Raw genomic sequence first — 20,879 nt, 5'->3', positions numbered from 1 at the left:
TTCTGCGATGGGGCTGTTCTCCTTCGGGACAGCAGACACAGCGTGCGGCCCCGAAACCCGGGGACGGCCGGCAAGGGCGCGCAGTCCCCCAGACCCACCGGCACGGCGGGGGCTGAAGGAGTTACCGCCGGCTCGAGGCGTTGCGAAGTGGTGGTGGGGTGGTCCTGGGTGCAAGGAGCCCACCTGGGTTTGCTGCCAGCAGCTCTCGCCTTCAGAGATGAAGCACCGGGACGGGGTCCCCGGGCAGCACGGGGACCCCGGCAAGAGCCCGGCCGCCGCTCGCCCGCCGGCACCGCGCTGGCGATCCATCCAGGGATGGGTCCGGCCAGCCTTTGCCCAAGATGTGGACCCCGACCCAGTGCCCAGCAGCGCCGGCTCGGACCCCGCTGCACTGCAAAGAGTCATGAGACCCCCCCCGCCCGGTGAGACCCCCCCAGACCCCCGGTACCTTGTCCCAGAGCCAGCTCGGGGCCATCCTCACACCGCGCCAGGAGCGCCGCGGGCCCAGCCACGCGGGTATCTCCTGCGGGGATCCTTCCCCCGCCGGGTGCCGTGAGGCCACCCGTCCGTCCGTCCGTCCGCCCGCCCCTCTGCCCGTCCACCCGCCGCAGGCGGGGCGGCAGCACCCGCGGGCACAAGGAAAGGGCTCGGCAAAGCGCTGCCAGCTCCCTGCCTCGGTTTCCCCCGGTGCCGCAGCACCGGAGCCCCCGGGGAGCCGTGGCACATCAGCCAAGCCCCGTTTCCAAGGAGAAGCCTGGAGGCCCCGGGGATGGGCGTCATGGCAGGAGGCAGGCAGGAGCTGGCGGGGGCGTTATTAGAAAATAAAGTGTTTATTAAAAGAGCAGGTCCTGCTCCCTTCACAGCACAGGGAAGGGCGGAGGGGACCGACCGCCGGGCAGCAGGAGACGACACGGTGACAGCCACGGAGCAGGGGGCCAGAGGGAGAGGAGGAGGAGGAGGAAGGGGAGGAGGGGGGCTCTCGCCCGGCAGCACCCCCTCCTCAGCTGGCCTCCATCCAGTGTTTCAAGTCCACACAACCAAGGGGGAAGCCCGGGGGGCTCGGAAGGTCCATCGGGAGGCGGCTCAGGACCCCGCCAGATAGATCCCTGCGGAGGAAAGGCAGTGAGGAGGGGCTGTGAGGGTGGGGGGGCACGTGCCCGGCGCGAGGACGCTCATCGCCAAGCGGCCAGGGCTCAATGCCGGCCCCGAACTGGACTACCCGCACCCTCCCTGGGCTGGGCATCGCCGTGGGGCATCGCTCAGTGCGGGGGGGAACGGAGCTTGGGGTGGTAAGGAGGGGACCCCGTGCACCCCAGGGCCATGGGGAGCAGGGAAGGGACCCCGTCCACCTTGGGAAAGGGAACCCACGCACCCTGGAGAGCGGGGAAGGGATCCTGCGCACCCCAAGGAAGGGACCCGCTGCACCCCGGGGCCACAGGGGATGGGGAGAGGACCCCACGCGGCCTTGGGGAAGGGACCCCGCACCCTTGGGCCCCGCCAGCCGTACCTGTAGCAAACCTCTTCTTGACCAGCGACATGCGGTACCCGGCGCTCGCCAGCTCCACCTCGACGCCCGACAGCGTGCTGCCCTCGCTGCTGAACTGGGCCGCCACGGGGCTGGGCTTGCTGGGCCCGCAGAGGGGCTCCCAGCTGGCCGAGAGCCGGCCGCAGCCTGCGGGGGACAGCGGGAGGGTTTGGGGGGGGGTCTGCGGGGACCGAGCCCGGACCCTGCTCCCCTGCCCTCCGAGCAGGGTGGGTGCAGCCTCACCTCCCTGCCCCGGCGCACCGGGGACGTCCAGCAGCCTCCAGAGCAGCCTCTTCTCCTCCAGGTTCCTGCCAGGACACGGGCATGTCCCCAAGCCCCCAGACCCCCAAACCCCTCCCGCTCCACCCCATCCCCCCTCTCTGCTTTCCTCACCCCATCAGCACCCTCACTTCCCAGCTCAGGGTCCCCCTCTCCCACCCTGGGCGGGGTGGGTTGGGACCCCCGGTCCTGCGTTTGCCCCCCAGCTTACCAGCTGGCCGGGGGCTGCAGCCGCAGGTTGGCGACGGGCTCATCCACGGGCAGCAGGACGTGGACGTTGGCGAGGGGCACGGGCAGGGCCAGGGCGCCGGCGTTGTAGCCGTACTCGACGCTGACCCGCGTGGCGGCCGGCGAGCAGTCCCAGCGCACGCACAGCCGCAGCGGCGCCGAGCCGGGGCCCAGCCGCGAGAACTGATACAGGTCGGGGAGGCTTCGGGGTGGGGGCCACCGAGACCCTCCCGCCCCCAGAAGCCGGATGGGGGACCCGGGGGTCCCAGCTCTCCCCCCACGGGGCTCACCTGGTACTTGAGCAGAGCCACGTTGTAGTAGGAGGCGGCCGGACTCTGCTCCGCTTGCTTCTGCAGGTGCCCGGTCAGCGCCGCCATGTTCAGCCAAAAGTCCTTGGTGCTGGGGTCGCTCTGGGACGGGTCGCTGCGGGGACGGGGTCAGAGCCGCAGCGGAGCCTGGGCCCCCCGGGGAAGCCGGCGCCCCGATATCCAGCTCCCCGTCGCCGCACCCACCGGCTCCCAAGGATGCCCAGGCCCCCGGGAACCCCAAGAACCCCGTGTACCCCCGTACCCAGATCACCATCGCTGCCTCTACCGGCTCCCCACCACGTCCGGGCATCCCCGGGAAACCAGGTGCCCCGTGTACCCCGATATACAGCTCCCCAGCACTGCATCCACCACCCCCCGGCCACCCCCCGTACCCCGATACCAGCTGCCCAGGCGGCCCCAGGCAGCCGGTGCCGCGGTGTCACCGCGTCCCCGCACCTGTAGAGCAGCTCGGCGTTGGGCAGGAACTGCTCGATGGCGCCGGCGTTGAGCAGGCGGAAGCTGAGCACCGGGGGGGCCATGCTCCCGCCGAAGACGCGGACGATGCCGGCGGGGAAGGACATGGTGAGCTCCCCCGTCACCTTCACCAGGCAGCTGCCGGGGACAGGCCGGGGGTCAGCGGATGCCCCAGGCAGGACGCGGTGGCTGAGGGGGGGTCCCCTGGCCCCCCCCGAGACCCCCGTACCTGTCGGTGTCGCGCCCCTTGAAGTACGCGTGGACGTACTCGGTGAAGGCGGTGGCCACAGGGAGCGCGTCCTGCGAGCCCAGCACCACGGGGCTGGGACCCCGCGACAGTCCTGGGGAGGCAGGCACGGTCAGAGCCCGGATGGGACCCCCACCCCGCCACCCCCCAGGCCCCCGGGACCCACCGAGCGCCGAGCGCCGGCTGGGAGACAGCGAAGAAGCCCCGCTCGCCCAGGCTGGCGGGCGCCGAGTGCGAGGGGCCGCAGTTCCAGGAGGGCGAGGGGCTCAGCGAGCGCGACTGCAAGGCAAAACGGCAGCGGGGCGGCAGGGGGGTGGTCCAGGTCGGGCCCCCGCCCTGGGGGTCCCACAGCCGGGCCCCGCTCCCCGGCCACGCACCAGGTCGGTGTTGCTGCCCGCGGCCGGGCCGGCCGCTGGCCTCTTCGTGCGGGAACGGCGAGGGGGGGCCATGAGCGGGACCTCCCGGGGGGCTGCGCTGGGCCGGGCGGGGAGAGCATCTGGGTGAGGCGGGGGCACAAAATCAGGGGTGAAGAGAGAGGCCCGCCATGGCAGGGCCCCCCCAGGGGGGCTCCGGCAGGGTCTCACAAGTGCAATGAGTTTGGCAGGTCTCAGCCCCCTTCTCAGCTGAGCCGAGGCTGGGAGAGACCCTGCGCCCAGCTCGGGGTGGGGGGGGGGGCAGAGTTAAGGGTAACGGGGGCAGCTCCTGCGCCCCTGCCACTCACCCGGCTCAGGCTGCGGCGGGGGATCCGCCGGCGGGCCGCCCTCGGTCAGCCTCGTCCCCGACCCTTGGCAGGTCCACGGAGAGGGGCTGGAGGACTCCCCCCCGCTGGGGGGGGCCGGGGAGGATGAGGAGGAAGAGGCCGAGTTGGAGGAAGGACAGGGCAGAGGGGGATGGTCCCCACCGGGGCTGCGGGGCCTGACCCATGGCGGGGCTCCCCAAAAGGGTCGGGCGAGGGGGCTTCGCGGGGCGACGGGCCGCTGGGGCAGCGGCTGCGTCCCCGGGGCGCCGACCCCACGTCCTCCCAGAGCCCCTCAGCCCCGGGGCCGTTGAAGACGGCGAAGCTGGGGGGCTCGGGGAGGCGGCCGGCGGGGCTGCGGGGCCGCGGCACCCAGGCACCGGGGTCCCGGGCGGCGGGTGGTGGTGGCGGCAGGGGGTCCGGCGGGCCACCCCGCTTGGGGAGGGGGCTCTGCGGCGTCCCTGGCTGCGGGGTCCATGGCCTCGAGTCCGGGGAGGGTCCGGGTGCGGGGTGTGAGGGCGAGTCCAAACCCGAGTCCTCCACGTTCTCCGGGGAGGAGGAGGAGAAGGGGGAGGAGGAGGAGGTGAGGACATAGGTGCGGGGGGCTGCGGGGAGACCCCGTGTCAGGGCGCTGTGGGGCGGGGGGGGGCCACGGCACCTGGATGCCGGGGTCCACCCGCCCACTTCGTCCTCCCTGACCCCCCAAATCCTCACCCGGGAAATCCTCCGCCTCGAAAGCCGACTCCAGCGGGGGCCCGAAGAGAGCGGCGGGGGGCACCGTGTCTGGGGGGGCTTTCCTGGGGCCGCTGCGCCGGGGACAGAGTGGGCGGCTCAGTGTCCACCCGGGACCCCCAGGGAGGGGACTCGGGGGTGGCAGCGTGGGGTGCATCGCCCCACGGTGCCCTGCTCCCCCCCTGCCCCGTACCTGTTCATCGGAGCCGCCGGGCACCCGCTCCCTGCGCCGTCACCTGCGGGGAGAGGGCACACGCTGGGGGTTGCAGAGCCGCTGTCCCCCTCATCCCCGGGACCCCCCCCCCCAACATCCCCAGGACCCCCCGGCACGGCCTCACCTGCCGCCAGCGTCCCCTCGGGGTCCGCGTCGCTCGGGGCCGGGGTCAGAGGTGCCACGTGCCCTGCGGAGGGACAGGGACAGGCGTCGGGGGCCGCGGAGCCAGGGGGACCCCCACGCCGCGGCTGTGCCAAGCCCCGGGGGGGCACTCACGGACGACTGTCGCTTGACGGTGCCCTGCAAGAGAATGGGGACAGGGGGTCAGCTGGCCCTGGCACAGTCCCCGGGGACCCTGCGGGCCCCCCCCCAGGCTCACCCCAATGCTGGGGGGCAGGATGAGGTTCCCCACGGTGGCCTTCAGCTGCTCCACAGTGGCCCCGGCGCTGCCGCCCGCCTCCCGGGGCTGCACCGGCTTGATGTGGACGTAAAACTTGCGGGGCTCATCCTCGTCGTAGTCGGAGTCGCTGGAGGAGCAGACGTGGTTCTCCGCCGCGGCTGAGCCCCCGTCAAGGCAACACCCCGTGCTCGGACCCCCCAAAATCACACCCCACGCCCCCCCCCGCCAGCACAAGGATACCGCGGGCGATGTCGGGGCGCACGGTGAACCCGTCCTCATCCACCTCCGGGCAGCCCTGCGGGGAGATGCTCGGAGAGGCGCTGGCTCCCCAGTCCTCCCAGTATGGAAAAAAACAACCCCGGGGCCGGCACTGGGACACTCACCACCTCGGCATCCGAGGACTCCCTGGGGAACGGCAGAGCAGCGTTAGATCCCGAAGCGGGCAAGGGATGCGGGACACGGGGACGGGGGAGAGGGGGGGGTCTTACACAGCGTCGCGATCCCTCTCCTTACGGCTCAACCCAGGAATGCGGAAAGCTTTGCTACGGCTCCTCTTGGGTCCTGGGGGGGGGGCACGGAGCGGTGAGCAGCCCCGCTACGCCCAAAACCCCCGGCGTGGGGCTGCTGGATGCAGACGTACTTGCCTTCCTGCGCTGGGGCCAGCCTGTACTCGTCGAAATCCAACGCTCCTGCCGCCGAGAGGGGGGGATCAGCCCGGCAACGCGGCACCATCCTCGTGCGGATGGGGGGAGCCCACCGTGATGCCGCCCGCAGCCTCACCTGGCCGCTCCCGCCCCGTGCCCTTGCTCTCGGCAAACCTCCGCAGCAGCATCTCCGTGCCGATGTTCTCCACGTTCTGCTTGAATTCCTCGTGCACCTGGAAAAACAAGAAGCGAGGGGGCGGCGGGGGGACACACATCGTAGCCAGAGTAAAGGGGGACACGGCTCGGGGGCGTCACCGGCCTGTCACCCCTCCCTGGGGACCCACCTGCCCGATCTGGACGTGGGTGTCCTCCACGGAGTGCGAGTAGGAGCCGATGAGACCCTTCATGTGGCGTAGGTGGGCTTCTTCCACCTCCTGGAAGCGCTGGGGGGGGGGCAGAGGGGCGGGGGGGGCTCCAGGCACGTCCCCCACGGGCCGTCATTACCACGGAGGGCTGGCACGTCCCCGAGGACCCGCTGCCCCGTGCCGCCACCGCGCCGCGCAGCCAGCACCGGGAGCCTGAGCGGCGGCTCCTGCCCGCGCCCGGCTCCTGCCCGCGCCCGGCTCCTGCCCGCGCCCCGGCTCCTGCCCGCGCCCCGCTCCGCTCCTGCCCACCACGGCCGAATCCAGCATCCTCTGCTCGAAGTCGGCCCGGGCAGCGTTGTACTTCTCCACCGCCCGCCGCAGCGCCTCGCCCGCCTTCTTGGACTTGAGCTCTGCCTGCAGGACCGAGCGGCGGCCGTGAACTTGGGGTGGGGGGCCGGGACCACGGCGGCGGGGCCGGGGCGCGTCTCACCTTGTCGATGTCCTTCTGGCTGGTGCCCTCCTTGCGGAGCCGCTCGTACTCCTGGCACTTGCTGTGGTAGCTCTCCTTGGACTTGGGCAGCAGCTGGGCCACCCCGTGCAGCAGCTGGACGGCCTCCAGCGTCCCCGACGCCTCCTCCTTGGACTTGGGACACGCGGCCCGGAGGGGTGGGCGGGGGAGGACGGGGGGGGTGGGGGGGGGGGGGTGGGGGGGGGTGTCGGGGGGGTACGCGGTACCTTTTGTGCACCCGGCCTTGCTCCTCGCCGTAGCGCGAGATCTCCTTGATGAGGTCGTGCAGCTTCTTCATCAGCTCCAGGTGGCAGAGGGCCAGCTTGTCCGAGGAGATGCGGAAAACCTCCCAGAGCGGCGCGAAGGTCCTGGGGGGGGGCGCGGGGGGGCACGGGCAGGGATGAGCTGGGTCTTTCCCCCACCCCCCGCCGGGCTCCGGACCCCCCAGACCCCCGCTTACCCCAGCTGGGTCCCGTTGGTGGCCATCTTAGCCAGCTTCACCATGGCCTTGGCGTAGTTCTCCTCGATGGCGGCCCTGGGGACAGCGGGGAGGGGGCGCTGGGGATGGAGCCCGGCGGTGCCGGGGACCCCCCCGGCCGGTGTGCGTCCCCCGGCCCCGCGCCGGTACTCTCGCGGACGAAGTCAGCCAGCTCCTTGGTGGAGATCTGCCCGTGCTTCATGTTGTGGTAGAGCACGTCGAAGCCGTGGTTCTTCTCGCCCTGGCGGGGGACCCCCCTCAGCCCCCGAAACCCACCCAGCACCCCACGGCACGGGCACTCGGGGACCCGCCCCCCAGTCCCGTCCCCCCCCCGGGACAGCGGCACTGCCGGCAGCACCGGCCGGCGCAGGCGGGAAGCGCCGTTTTGGGTGGAAACACCCCAAACGGGGCCCGGGTGCCCCCCCTGGGGTGCACAGGGGGGTGCGGAGCCCCCACCCCTGCCGGGGTGGTGCTGGCCAGAACCGGCCGGGGGGGCTGGGGTGGGCTCCCTGGGGCGAGCGAGGCAGGAAAGGGGGAGCCGAGCCCCGACACCGGATGCCGTTTTGGGTGCTGCCCTCTCCCGCCCCAGCATGCGGGGGGTGGCTTCCCCCCACTCCCACCCCCCCCCCCGGCAGCATGACCCCACTTGGGGAAACTGAGGCAGAGGGCAGGGGAAGATGCAGGCAGCTGCCTGCCCCCGGCGGAGACAAACCAGGAAGCGGCAGCTGCGCCTCGCGCCCCGGTGGCGCTGCCAACTTCCCCCCGCGGTGCCGGGACCCCGGGGGGGTGACGGGGACGGCACCGCGGCCGGGGCACCCGCACCCGTGGCTCCCCCCCCCCCCTCCCTCGGCAACTAATTTGCACCGTTAACGGGAGGCATCGGGCCTTGCAAAATTACTGGCGGCAATGAACCCCCGCCGCACCCAGTGAGCCCCGGAGGGTGGGGGGCACCCATGGGTGGGGGTCCAGGCTTACCCAAAAGTGCTCGGTGAAGTAGGACATCTTGGAGGGGGGGGATGTCGGCGTGGAGACCCGCGGCTCAGCTCCCGGCGCCCTGGGGACACACCGGGCCCTTACAGGGTGGGGTGGGGGCTCGGTGGGGACACCCCCCCCCGCACCACGCCTGCACCCGCTGGATTTCTCGGTTTTGCCTGGAAACTGCAGCCCCGTGGCCATGGAAACCGCAGGCTCCCCTGTGCCCGCCGCCACAGCCCCCTCCCCACGGCGTGCGGCACCCCGGGGAGCTGGGGGGCCGGGGGGGGGCCCAGGGTGGCGCTCGGGCCTGACACCAGATACGCAGCTAAATAATAAATGAGCGGTTGCTGCGCGGCGGCGGCGGCTGCTCCCGTGCCCGGCTGTGCCCGCGGCCCCCAGCCCCCCAAAACCACCCCACACACCGGCCCCCCCCCCCGCCCGGGGGGGGCACCCCTTCTCCCCACAACCGGGGACCTAGGTGTCTAGGCCCCCGCCCTGCTGAACCCCAAATGCAGCCGAGCCGGGGGTCACCCACAGGAGCTGCCCCCCAGAACTCGGCAGGGAGGACCCCCGGGCTGTGCCCCCCCCCGGCGCCGCTCCCCATCACACGCCGGAGGAAAACAGGAAACCGAAAAATCATGCGTGGCTGGGGGTTGTGTGATGGGGGGGCCCCACTCACCCTGCGCTGCTGGGGGGCTCGGGGGGCCCCCCCAGTCATCCTCGGCACGTTGGTGGTCTGGAGGGAGAGAGAGAGGGGTTAGGGTACACCACGGCCCCCCAGAACCCCGCTCCCAGCCCCCCGGCCCATTCCGTCCCTCTGCACAGGCTCAGCCACCTGTGTCATGAGCGGGGCAGGCTCAGCACAGCCCCCCCAGCTTCCCCCGGCCAGGCTGGGGCGAAGCGGGGCTGGGGGGGGGACACCCAGGGCCCGGCTCGACCCCGACCTGCCACCGGTCACGAGTGGCCGCAGACGCCTTGACCCCGCGGCCGCCGGCCAAAGTCCCCGGAGGCGGCAGCGGGTCCCCGGGTGGGGCGGGGGGCGCGCGGGGGGGGGGGGGGGCACGCAGCCTCCCGCCGGGCTGCGGCAGGGCCACCCGGGACCCCCCCGGGGCCGTGACCTTCAGCGGCGTGGGGTGCGGGGGACGCGGGTGGCCCCCGAAGGCTGAGGAGGGCTCCGGGGGGACCGGATCCACCTGCCTGGGCCAGGGGAGGTGGGGGGGTACGGGGGGGGCTGTGCACCCTCCCACCCCCCCGGGCAGCGCGGCCGTGGGAGGAAGAGGCACGGCGGGGGGTCGGGGCGGCACAGGGGTGCAGATGCTCCCCCCTAAAAAAAAAAAGGAGGGAAAGCGCCGGGCGCCGGCACCTGCGGCGGGGGCGGGGGGCTGCCCGCAGCACCGGCAGCGTTTTGGGGAGGGGGCTGCACCCGTGCGCGGGGGGCACCGGGGGCTGTACCGGCCGGCGGGGCGGGGTGCGCTGCGGCGGGGAGCCATGCGCAGCCCGGGGGGGGCTCTGGCCGCGGGGTGCACACCAGTCCCGGGGAGGGGGCGGAGGGCTGCGCCCACGTACCGCGCGGGAGCGGCGGGGGCTGCACGGCCCGCGCGGTGCGCGGGGCCGGGGGACGGGTGTCCCGGCCTCCCCGGGGGGGGCCGGCGGCGGGATCGGGGCCGCACTCACCTGCGGGGCCGCCCCCGCCCCGCTCCGCTCCGCCGCCGCCCCGCGCGCTCCGGGCCGGGCCCGCGCCGGGGGCGGGGGAGGCGCGCGGGCCACGCCCCCTCCCGCCGCGCCGCCTCGCTATTGGTCGTCACCGCCCGGCAGCGGTTACCGCAGCCAGCGGCCGCCGCCTCCCATTGGCCGGCCCGCCACCGCGCCGCGCGCGGCGGGGGGGGGCCGCGATTTACATTTTTAAAGCGTCCGCCGCCCCCCCCCCTCCCCCGCGGAGGCGATGCGGGGGGCGATGCGGGGAGGGCCCAGAGCCGCCCGCTCCGGCACCCCGGCCGTGGGGCTCCGCCAGCCCCGGGGGCTGCCGCCCTCCCGGTGCCGGTGCGCTCGGTGCTAACGGTGTGCAACCGCACCCCCGCCCCGCCGCGACGCGCCCGACCTCGACGGCTGCGACCGCAGCCGCGGTCCCGGGCCGGCCCCCGGTCCAGCCCCCGGTACACCCCCACCACACCCCCCCCGCCGGTGCCAGCCGGTGCCTCGCGCCACGCTGAGCTCATGCCCCGGCGCCGGCTGGCACCGCGGCGGGCACGGGCGAGCGGCGGGGGCTTCCCGCGGGCGGACAAGCGCAAACACACCCCGCCCCCGCCATACGGAGCCGGTCCCACACCGGCCCGTGGTGCCCCAGCCACCGGTGATGGTGGCGGGGCCGGGACCCTGCGTCCCGCGGACGCGCCGGTGCCGCTGCCGCCGGTCCCATCTCCCGGCACGGCTGCGCCAGGCCGGGGCTGCTGCGCGGTGCCGGTACCGGCGACGGGCACAGAGGGGTCGGTGGGTCCGGCGGTCCCACACGTGGCTCAGCCCGGGGTCAGGCCGCTGCCGGCGCCGCTCTCGTGGGCACCTCCGTGACCCTGCGGCATCCCCGGGCGCCTCGGCAGCCGCCCCGGAGAAGGCCCCGGTGGCCACCGCCACCCCATCCCCGCGGCCACGGGCCCCCGCGGCCCCCAGGCCCAACCCCGGCCGGTCGCCGCGCCGGCACACGGCCTGGTCGGGCGGTGCCGGGGCCTGGCGGGACGGTGGCGGTGACAGCGCTTGGCGCAGCCCCGGCCTCGGAGGTCACAACCGGCCGCCCGGCCCGCGGAGCCCCCTCCCCGCAGCGCCGCCGCCGCGGCCCCACCGCCGGGGCAGCGGGCCCGGGAGGTGCTGGGGCCCGGGGGGATGCGGGGTCTTGGGGGGGGGGGGCTGAGGGTCGCGGGGGGAGCTCGGGGTTGGGGGCTCAGCCCCGCAGCAGCGGCGCAGGGACATGGGACCCCCCCCCCCAACCCCCGGCCCGTGCCAGGCGCGCGGGGGCGGAGCGCGGCGGCTGCGGCCCCCCCGCCGCGGGCGGGACCGCGGTTGTCATGGCAACTCCGCATCCCTCCGCAGCCGCGCGGGCGCACCCGCCCCCCCCCGAAAGGGCAATGCCTTGGACACCCCCCCCCAGCCCCCCCCCCCCCCAAGGGCGATACCTTGGACCCCCCCCAGCCCCTCTCCCAGCGCAGATGCGGCTCCAGAGCACCCCCCCCCCCCGCCCATCCCCAGCACCCATAAACCTCCCTGCAGCATCCCAGGACCCCGCGGTGGCAGCCGACACCCCCCCCACCCCCCCCCGGAGCGGGGACCCCCCCAGCCCCCCCAAGCACGGCAGGCAGCGCGCGGCCGGGAGCTTCTCTTTAATGCTCATTTCCAACACATTTGCCGAACGGGAAGGCGGGGGGGGTGCAAGACGTGGAGCGTGCCGGCACCCGCAGGCCGGGGGGGGGGGTGGGAGGGGGTCGGGAGAGCCCCCCCCGCACCCCCCAACCTCCAACCCAGCTGCCAGCTAAGAAAAAAATAGATATAAAGCACTAAAGGTGAAACATTCAGTCCCCCCTCCCCGAACACGTAGGACGATACAATCCAAGGTAAAAGCCCCCGCGGCCGCCAGCCCGGTGGGGGCCGGGGGGGCCGCAGATAAATAACCGGGTTTGGTTTGTTCCGTTGTTGCCCTTTTTTTTTTTTTTTTCCTTTGTTTTCTTTCTTTTTTTTCCTTTTTTTTTCTTAAAAAGTCATTATAAAAAGAGCCAGCGAGGAGCCTCCTACAAAACGGGTTAGTGTTTGCCCCAGGCGGGAATGAGGGGGGGGGGGCAGATCCTGCCCCCCCCCCCGCCTGGCTCCCCCCCCCCCGGCTCTCCGCTCACAAAACCCCTTAAAAATTGCACAGGACGTTTGGTTTCTTAACAGCTCGAGGGCTTGGGGGTGGATGGGGGGGCTGCCTTCCCCAGTCCCCCCCCCCAGCTGGGGTGCAGGGTCAGGTCCCACGGCCCCTGCTGCCGGGGAGGGAAGAGCCATCAGTGCAGCGAGCTGCCAGGTCTCAGCCTGGCGGAGAGGACAGGCCCCCCCCCCAGCTGCTGCACATGAAGTTGGGGACACACACACATACACGACCACGCTTGGCAGCCACGGGGGGGGGGGGGACACACGGTGCCAGGGACAGGAACCCCCTGGGGTGGCCAAGGTCATCCCAGCCCTGTGCCCCCCTCAGGGAGGAGACCCGGCCCCCTCTGAGGGCCAGGGCTGGGGGTACTGGGGGGGCAGTAGTGGCTTGTCCAGGGAGGGGGTTGTGACAGCAAACAACAAAATCTACCCTGTTCAGTCGCGCGCGGCCGGGGCTCGCTGCCCGCGGGGGGCTCGGCACCGCTGCGGGGTGGGGCTGGGTGCTGCCCCCAAAGGCAGGGTCACCCCCTCCCCAGCTGGGCCCTCACCCCTCCCCAGGACGGCGGCGGGTGCAGAGTGGGATGTGCACGGCTCCAGCGTGGGCATGCGGGAACCACGCGGCGTGAGGGTGCGGCGTGGGGGTGCCGTGGGCCCGGGGTCACCAGGGAGCCTGGGGGGGGGAGTGGGGAACGACCCCATCTCCCTCCAGCAGACCCCGCCCTCTCCCCCCACTCCGAGCCACAGTGGCTGGGGGCTGGTGCAGTCCCAAGTCACTGGGTGCGGAGGGAGGGAGAGGAGGGACTCACGGAAGAGGAGGAGGAGGGTGGGGATGAAGCCCACGCCGCGGGGTGCGCCCCCCCCCCCTCAGAACTCCACCTTGCAGGCAGGGAAGGTCTCATCCTGCATGGCCACGGTGCTGTTGCTGCCCAGCACCGTGATGCCCAGCTCCTGCTGCCGGTCGTGGGTCTCCTGGTACCACTCGTGCATCACCAGCGAGTCGAAGGTGGGGATCAAGGTCACCTGCGGAGACACCCGTTGTGCCGCGTCACCGCGCCGCGTCCCCCCCCAGCACCGGGAGGGGGCCGGGCCCACCGTTGCGGGTACCCGGAGGGGGGCTCACCTGGATGTCGCTGCCCCACTGGTGCTTGCCGGCGAGCAGGGCGTCGAGGAGGGACCGCAGGACGCCCTCCTTCAGGTGGTCGTCGCCGCTGACCACGTAGCAGAGGGAACGGACGCGCCGGAAAAACTCCTCGTCCACCGTCCGGGCGCTCCAGGAGCCGGGCAGGTACGCCAGGTCCACGTAGACGGGGGGGCCCGGGGGGGCCGCGGTCCGCGTGCCTGCCAGGACAAGGGTACGGCGCTGTGAGTGGTGGCCCCCAAGCACCCCCAAACCCACCGCACGGCACCGGCGGTGCCTCCACGCTGCTCCAGCACGTCGTGTCCCCCCCAGCCCCTTACCTGCTGGTGACGCCCTGCCGGCTCCTGCCAGCGGCCGGGCTCCAGCGCTGCGAGGGGTCCCTGGGGCGCGGGCGTCCCCGCCGGAGAGGCCCTTCTTGTCCCCGGGGAGCAGCCTGGCCTTGTCCCCGGCGTCACGCGCCGAGGTGGCGGGGCCCCTGGCCTTGGGGGCTGAGGTGGGGTGCCGGGGGGGCTCAGCCCTCGGGGCAGCGGGTGCTGAGCCCACGCGGGACGGGGTCCTCTTCACCTTGCCGGGGGGCTCCTTCTTCCCGGTACGGGTCTGCTCGGCCGGCAGCGCCTCGGGGTCCACCATGCAGATGCCGGGCTGGGCGGGGATGGGGCAGGGGTCCTTCATGGGGGCCGGCAGTGGGTCACGGGCCCTGGCCATGCCACGGGTGGGCTGCTCCGAGTCCTCGTCCGACTCCAGCCCGTCGGCCAGGATGGAGGGGCAGTCCTCGGTGGCTGGAGGGACATCGGAATCGGAGAGGGTGGGCAGCGACTCGCTGACAGAGGTGGGGGGCGTCTCGCCCGCCGGCTGGCGGGGCCGGCCCTGGCGCTGCACCAGCTCCTGCGACGGATCACTGTCCGACAGCTCCCGGGGGCTGGCAGCGGCCGAGGGCGATCGCTCCGATTTGGGATGCTCGAACTCGCAGGGTGACACCAAGCAGAGGTCCACGTCGTGGGGCGAGTCGGAGCGGCGGCCGTGCCACGGCACCGTGTCGCCGTCAGCCCGCGGCGGGTGGTGGCACGGCCGCAGCGGCAGAGACAACCCGCCCTTGGTGGCCTCCGGCTCCGGCGTCCCCCCGGTCCCCCGGGACCGCCTGCCCTCCTCCGGCGGGGACTCGCTGACGGGTGGCAGCACCTGCTCGAAGGAGACCGAGAGCGACTCGTCCACCTCGGTGGAGTGCGGGGAGCCCACCTCGGCCGGCAGCGAGGGGGTGGTGATGGTGGGGGACACGTCAGGGACGTCGTCCTTGAAGGGGCTGAGGGAGAGGCAGCCCGCCTGCTTCTCCTGCGAGGCGCCGGAGCCGTCCTGCGAGGCTTTGCCCCCAGCCGGCGGCCAAGGGTTGGGCTGACGGTTGGTGCCGGCGCCCGGCTCCTCCGCGCCATCCTCCACCGGCGACTGGTGGAAGGGAGTGTGCCCGGCGCTGGCCGGCCCCGAGCTGGCCGGAGACATCATCTCCAGGGTCTTCTCCTCGGAGCTGCCGCAGGCGTCCTCGCCGCCCTCGGGGCCGTGGTTGAGCATCCCGGTGGGCGTCAGGTCGAAGTTGACGCTGCGGTCACTCTTGGGGGTCTTGGCCAGGGGCGAGGGGGGGCAGATGGCTCTCAAAGGGCTGCTCTCCAGGTAGCGGAAACGCTGGGGGCTGTCGGGGTCCTCCAGGCCGTTCTCCAGGCAAGACGAGTCCCCCGGTCCCCCAGCCCCCCCATTCTCCAGCGGCGAGGGCTCCAGCTCGCTCTCGGCCGTGGTGATGCCTTCATCTGTCGATTCCTCCTTCCTCCTCCTCCCGCTGGCCCCCGGCGAGGTGGTCCCCCGGCCTCGCTCGGCCTCCGGCAGCATGTCCTCAGGGGAGGAGGACTTGGAGCCATCCGACGCCCCCGGCTCCTTCCTGCTGCCTGCCTCCCGGGCGGCTTTGGCCTTGGGCTTCTCTGGCTCCTTCTTGGGGGGGGGCTTCTTGATGCTGCCGGCCTTGGCCAGGGGTTTGCGGGTCTCCGGCACTGGCATTTTCCGGGACAGGGTCTTCGCAGGAGCCTTGGCCTCTGCCTTGCTCTCCTTCGCATCCTTCCGCAACGTCTCAGCCTTCACCTCCTTCTTCACCACCTTCACCTCCTTCTTGGCCTCCCCCTTCGCCTCGGCCCCCTCGTCCTTCTTCGGCGGCTTCTTCTCTTTCCGGGGGACGGGCTCCTTCTTGGGCACCGCTTTCTCCTTGCTCAGCTTCAGCTTCGCATCCGCCTTCAGCTTCTCCATCGAAGAGTCCAGCTTGGCACGAGCCTCCTTGGCTTTCTCCTCTTCTGACCCCACTCTGGCCATCTCCCCCAGGGATTTTGGCTTCTCCTTGGTCCCTGCCTTCACCTCCTTCCTCTCCCCCTTTGGTGGAGCCTTCTCCTTCGGCGCCAGCACCCCAGTTTCCACCAAGCTGAGCTTGGAAGCCGACTTCAGGCTCTCCTTGCTCTCTGCCCTCCTCTGCTTGAGCGGCTTCTCAGGCTGGGACACCGGTGGCCCCTTCAAATCGTTCTTGGTGACCACTGGATGCTTGAGGAACTCCAGGTGCTTCACCTTCTCCAGCCCCTCCAGGATGCGGCCCTGGGGGGTGCAGCCAGGGAAGAGCACCCGGATGATCTTCTCGGAGGGGCTGACGGGGTGCCAGATGAGCAGGGCGCAGACGGAGGTCAGGCACTGCAGGGGCAAATCCTGCTCCTTAGGGTAGCTGTTGCCTGACCACTGCTGCAGGAGAAACTCCAGCTCCTTGGTGCCCTTCACGGGGTTCAGGATGTACATGTCCAACCGGCCCACTCCCATCTTCTGGAAGAGGACGGTGGGCTCCGCACGGGGTCCGCTGTCGCGGGCCAGCGGGTTGGGACGGATGCCCAGCTTCTCCAGGTAGTGCAGGGTCAGGGCAGCCTCGTCGCAGCTCTTCAGCACCCGGGAGTTGCCCTTGATGTCCTTCAGCTTCTCGGAGGCGTTGAGGAACACAACACCCAGCTCCGGGGAGATGAGGTTCTTCGCCCAGTCCCCGTTACCCTGTGAACCTTGGGATGGATCCTCCTCCAGCTCGGCCAGCTTCCGCTGCAGCAGGCTGTTGACGCCGGGCAGGCTGTCCGTGCCCGCGTGGGTCACCAGGATGGAGTCGATGCGGTCCAGGTGCCGGACCAGCTTCCAGAAGGATGACTTGGGGTTGGAGCCTCCGTTGACCAGGACGTTGAAGCCATTGACGGCAAAGAAAGCCGAGTCCCCTCTCCCACCCGGGAAGATATAGCAGCAGGGCTTGGAGAGCTTGAGGAAGCCGACCATGGTGGGGGGTTCAAGGAGGTCAAAGGGGGACTGGGGCTCCAGGGACTCCGAGAGGTACTCCATGAACTCCTCCAGCCCCTCCATCTCTGGCAGGATGCAGCCCGGGTTGTAGCGCAGCTCAATGAAGTCCTGGAGGTTGTGATGGTCCAAGCCCGAATCCCTCCACTCCCCGAAGTCGGGGCAGCTGATGGTCAGCCTGGCCTTGGCCGAGGGGTCCGCGGAGCTCAGGATCTCCCCAACCTGCGAGGGGATGGGGACAGCCAGAGCTTCAGGTGGGATGGGGCACCCAGGGCCAGATGTGGGGCAGCCCAGGGGGTGCCCTGCCTCAGTCCCCCCGCCTCAGCAAGCACAGGGTCCCCCTTCCCCGGGTCTCCAGGGGCAGCCCCGTCCCACTCCCCATACCCAGTGCCGGTCACCAGCACAATGCCCATGGGGGGCCGGTCCCCCATTCACACCCACCCCCAAGCTGGGGCTCGGGGCCCCGCTGCCCCTTCCCCAGCCCCACAGCGGAAGGGACGTGCTGGCGGGAGAGGCGGAGCGGCTGCCTGCAGAGCAGACGGCTGGGCCAGCCTCCCGCTCGCGCCGCTGCCATGCCCGGCTCCTTGCCGAGACGCCGGAGAACGTGAGCAGACAGTCGCTCCGGCAGCGCTGGCCCACGGCCCCCCCGCACACCGGCAGCTCCTCCCCGGGGTCCCCCAGCCGAGCTCCCCTCCCCGGCACCGCACCTCCTTATCCGTGAAGATCTGGATGAAATCCCGCAGGGAGAAACAGCCTGTCTGCAGCATCAGCTCCCCCGTCTCCTCCACGCAAGGGCCCGCGAACACCAGCAGCTTGTGCTGCGACACATCCGTGATGAGGTTTCGCAGCTGAGGATGGAGGGGACGTGAGGACAAGAGGGGACAGGAGGATGCCACCAGGCTCCATCCTGCGGCAACTCCCTGCCAGTGGCTCCGAAGGGAGCTCAGCCCCGGTGTCCCCGGCTCACCTCGTCGCACAGGGACTTGTCGGAAGGGTTGAGCAGCACCAGGGTCTCCAGCACATCTCCCCGGTGGTGGAGGGTCCGCTGACCTGCGGGGAACGAGGGCTGACACCCACCCTCCCCAAAACGACGGGCTTCATCCCGTGGAGGTGGGATGGGGAGGGGGCGGCCACGGCAGCAGGGTCAGTGCCTGCCCACTTCCCCTGTGGAAGAGGGATCGGGCTCCCGGACACCGTGGGGGCCAGCGGATCCGCTGAGCCGAAGGACACATTTCCCATGTCCTTCCTGCCACAGGGAGGGGAGGAAAGAGTGGGGGGACAGGCTGGGGGAGCCCCTCCTGTCCCCCCTGAGCACCGTGGCAAGCCCTGGGTGCTCTCAGGGGGGGGTCTGAGGGCTGCAGCCACCCACTGGAGACCTGACCACCCCCCATGGCCACTGCCAGGGGGTGACCCACGGGCATGACAAGGGGACACCATGGGGAAGAAGCACCGGAGCAGCCCCAGCATTCCTGCCTCCATCTTCTCCTTTCCCTTCTTTCCACGGGAAATCACGTCCCAGCCCGGGATGGGCTGGTTTCTCACGTGGGGGGATCACGGGGCTTGGCCGTGGTGGGGGGGTCACAAAGCAAAGACTGTTCCTGCAGCAGCCCGGGGGGGCGGCGGGGAGGGGGGCCGCTGGGGAGGGACTCACATGCGTGTGCGAGTCCCTCCCCAGCAGCCCCCTTCCCCGCCGCCCCCCCGGCTGGAACTGGGGGGGGTTCTCACCTCCCCGTGACCCCGGAGGGGGGCTGTTTCCCCTCTTTTACCTTTCACGATGCTGGAGAAAGTGGCCGAGTGACGGGACACGAAGAGCTTCAGCTGCTCGTCCAGGTTGCAGGAGGAGAGGTCGATGTCCCAAGAGCGGATTCCTTTGGGGAGGGGGGACACAAAATAAGGCGGGGGGGGGGGGTGGGGCTCAGCCCTGTTAGCACCCACACGTGCCCCATGGAAAGCCCCCTCCTTGCACCGCAGCACCCACATGGCAGTGGTTTATGCATGAAGCAGCACGGTGGGGACACTTGGCTCTCTCAACATCCACCCTTGCCCCCCTCCTACCTCGCCCCGAGGCACAGCCATGCCAGCCCGGTGGCCTTGGGGACACCCCAGTGGGTCCCCAAGCCCAGCTGAACCCCCGGCACGAGGCCGACGCACCGACCGGCTGCCCAGTGGGCGAGCACCTTGCGCGGTGACTCACGGCGGCACCGCCAGCTCTGCCAACCCAAAACCCCGGCCCCCGCGGCGACGGGCGCACCTTGCCGGCGCCTCTTCAAAGGCGGCAATTAAAGGGATTAATGTTGCTGGAGGATTTGGCGCACGCGGTGCTACTGATGGTACCGGTGCGGGTGCTCCCGGCTCCCAGAGCGGCGTTGGGAACTCCAAAGCGCAGCCCCAAACCGCAACCCGCAACCCCTTTGGGACCTCACAGGGGTATTCGTGGGGGGCTGCCAGACCCCCGCTGGGGAGGCCAACCAGCGTGGCCGCAACCACTCCCTGCTAACGGCCCGGCAAACCAGCAGGCGATGGCGTAAGACAGCCGGGCCTCGGCGCAGGGTGACCACGGGGGGTTGCACAAATTTTGCACAAGGTGCCAGGCGAGGGCTGGGGCCGTTTTCGGGCGGTTTCGCTGCTCGGGGCCGGTGAGGTTCGGTCCTGCCCTCGCAGGGCGCCGGGTCCCAGGAGGCAGGGGGGATGGGGCAGGCAACACGTGTGCCCCCACGATTTGGGGGACCCGGCTGCTCTGCTGCCACGGCCCCAAAGCCCCCCCCCAGCTCCGGCCACAGCTCAGGGAGGGCTGGCAGCAGAGGCTGGAGGGGGTCCCCATGGCGCGGCCTCCCCAGCCCAGCCCGGGTGGTGACAAGGGGAGGGGATGGGGCAGAGGAGCCCACCCGCAGGCCCAGAGCCCAGGGACAGACCCCAGGGGCAGAGGGGCAGATCCTGGGGGAGCAGATCTTGGGGATCCAGGAAGAAGCAGATCCTGGGGGGTCCGGGGCAGGAGAGGGGGCAGATCCTGGGGGTCTTTGAGGGCAGATCCTGGGGGGTTTGGGGGGGCAGGTCCTGGGGGTCGACAGCAGAAGAGGAGGCAGATCCTGGGGATCTGGGGGGCAGATCCTGGGGCTAAGGAGTAGGAGAGGGGGAAGGTTCTGGGGGACTGGGGGCGGCAGGTCCTGAGGGTCTGGGGCAGGAGAGGGGGCAGATGCTGGGGGATCCAGATCCTGGAGACCTGGGGCGGGAGGGGGCAGACCGGAAGGTCCCGGGGGGGTCAGACCCCGGGGGTGTGGGGCGGGAGGGGTCGCCCCCGGGGGGGGGTGTCAGATCCGGTGGGGGGTGGCGCGCGGCAGGAGAGGGCCAGAGCCCGGAGCATCACGCGCAGGGGCAGCGTCGGGCCCACCCGCGGTCGCCACCGCCCCGGGAGCCGCGGGCTCACCTCGCTCCAGCTGCTGCAGCGCGGCGGCCAGCAGGCCAGGCCGGTGGCAGCCGCCACCCACGATGGCCAGCAGCGAGTAGCGGCGCGGCCCCGCGGCGGGGCCGGGCGGAGGAACCGGAACCGCCGCCACCGCCCGGCCCGCGGCCTCCGCAGCCCCCGCGGCCCGCGCCGCCGCCATCTTCGGCGCCCCCCGCCCGCCGCGCCGCGCCGCGCCGGGCCACGCCCCGCCGCTGCGTCGCCGCCGCCAAACCCCGCCCACTGATGTCACCACCGGCCAATGGGAGATCACGGCGGGGAAAGGGACCAGGGAAACGGTAGGCGGGCGGGGAGGTCTTAAAGGGGCAATGGCAGGGTGGGGCCGCCGTGGGTGGGGTCCGGCCGCCCGCGCAGCGCAGCGCAGCGCAGCGGGTGCGCAGGCCAGCGCGGAGCTGGGTGGTGGGCGGTGCAGGGCGGTGCAGGGCGGTGCAGTGACGGGCGGCGGTGCGGGCATGTGGCTGTGCGGTGCAGAGCAATGCAGTGCGATGCAGTGCGGGGCTGGGGCTGCGTGAGTGGGATGCGCAGCGCAGGCCAGAGTGGGATGGGGCTGGGGACCCCCTTGCATCCCCCTGCCCTCGGCGTCCGTTCCCAAAATGCTTCTCCACCCATCAGCTCCCAGCGGGCAGGGGACAAACGGGGCTGCCAGAGCCCCCCGGGACCCACAACCAGCCCTTGGCCCCCAGCCTCAGGTGCCCCCCACAGACCCGCAGCAGGATGGGACCCACCCCTGCCCCGCACCCTGTGGCAGAGGGGTGCTGGCAGCCCAGAAACCCCCCAAAAAGGAGGCAGCAGGCATGAATCCAAGGCGTTTAATGTGGCCCTGGACACTCACAGCCCCCCGGGCGTGGGCACCCAAGGGTGCCGGTGTGCTGTGCGGGAGCATCCAGCTGGATCCAGGGGAGAGCGGGAGCGTGTCTGAGGTGGGGAGGGGG

At 71.9% G+C, this 20,879-nt stretch overlaps 2 protein-coding genes across 2 annotated transcripts; both read right to left on the bottom strand.

The window, feature by feature from the left end:
• Positions 1-1,030: 1,030 nt before the first annotated feature.
• Positions 1,031-8,140, bottom strand: FCHO1 (FCH and mu domain containing endocytic adaptor 1; the record flags this gene model as incomplete). The annotated part of the gene is given in 28 exon segments (XM_082015827.1): positions 1,031-1,106; positions 1,508-1,672; positions 1,769-1,833; positions 2,016-2,215; positions 2,323-2,455; positions 2,797-2,952; positions 3,044-3,155; positions 3,235-3,340; positions 3,439-3,557; positions 3,783-3,990; positions 3,993-4,402; positions 4,512-4,603; positions 4,723-4,765; positions 4,868-4,930; positions 5,016-5,043; positions 5,123-5,301; positions 5,384-5,463; positions 5,632-5,704; positions 5,788-5,832; positions 5,924-6,020; positions 6,132-6,230; positions 6,462-6,566; positions 6,643-6,789; positions 6,881-7,028; positions 7,121-7,190; positions 7,193-7,195; positions 7,289-7,379; positions 8,114-8,140. Coding segments are annotated over 28 exon segments (3,087 nt in total). The 3' UTR covers positions 1,031-1,083.
• A 4,728-nt stretch (positions 8,141-12,868) lies between these two features.
• MAP1S (microtubule associated protein 1S) lies at positions 12,869-20,089 on the bottom strand (the record flags this gene model as incomplete). Its single annotated transcript, XM_082015826.1, has 7 exons — positions 12,869-13,024; positions 13,125-13,342; positions 13,463-16,807; positions 16,975-17,335; positions 17,455-17,537; positions 18,254-18,355; positions 19,912-20,089. The coding sequence occupies 7 exons, from the start codon at positions 20,087-20,089 to the stop codon at positions 12,869-12,871; spliced, it is 4,443 nt and encodes a 1,480-aa protein (XP_081871952.1).
• Positions 20,090-20,879: the final 790 nt, after the last annotated feature.

The sequence above is a fragment of the Phaethon aethereus genome (assembly GCF_964289735.1).
Source record: "Phaethon aethereus genome assembly, contig: HAP1_SCAFFOLD_562, whole genome shotgun sequence".
Classification (NCBI taxonomy): domain Eukaryota; kingdom Metazoa; phylum Chordata; class Aves; order Phaethontiformes; family Phaethontidae; genus Phaethon; species Phaethon aethereus.
This window is presented reverse-complemented; position numbering and strand designations above follow the sequence as displayed.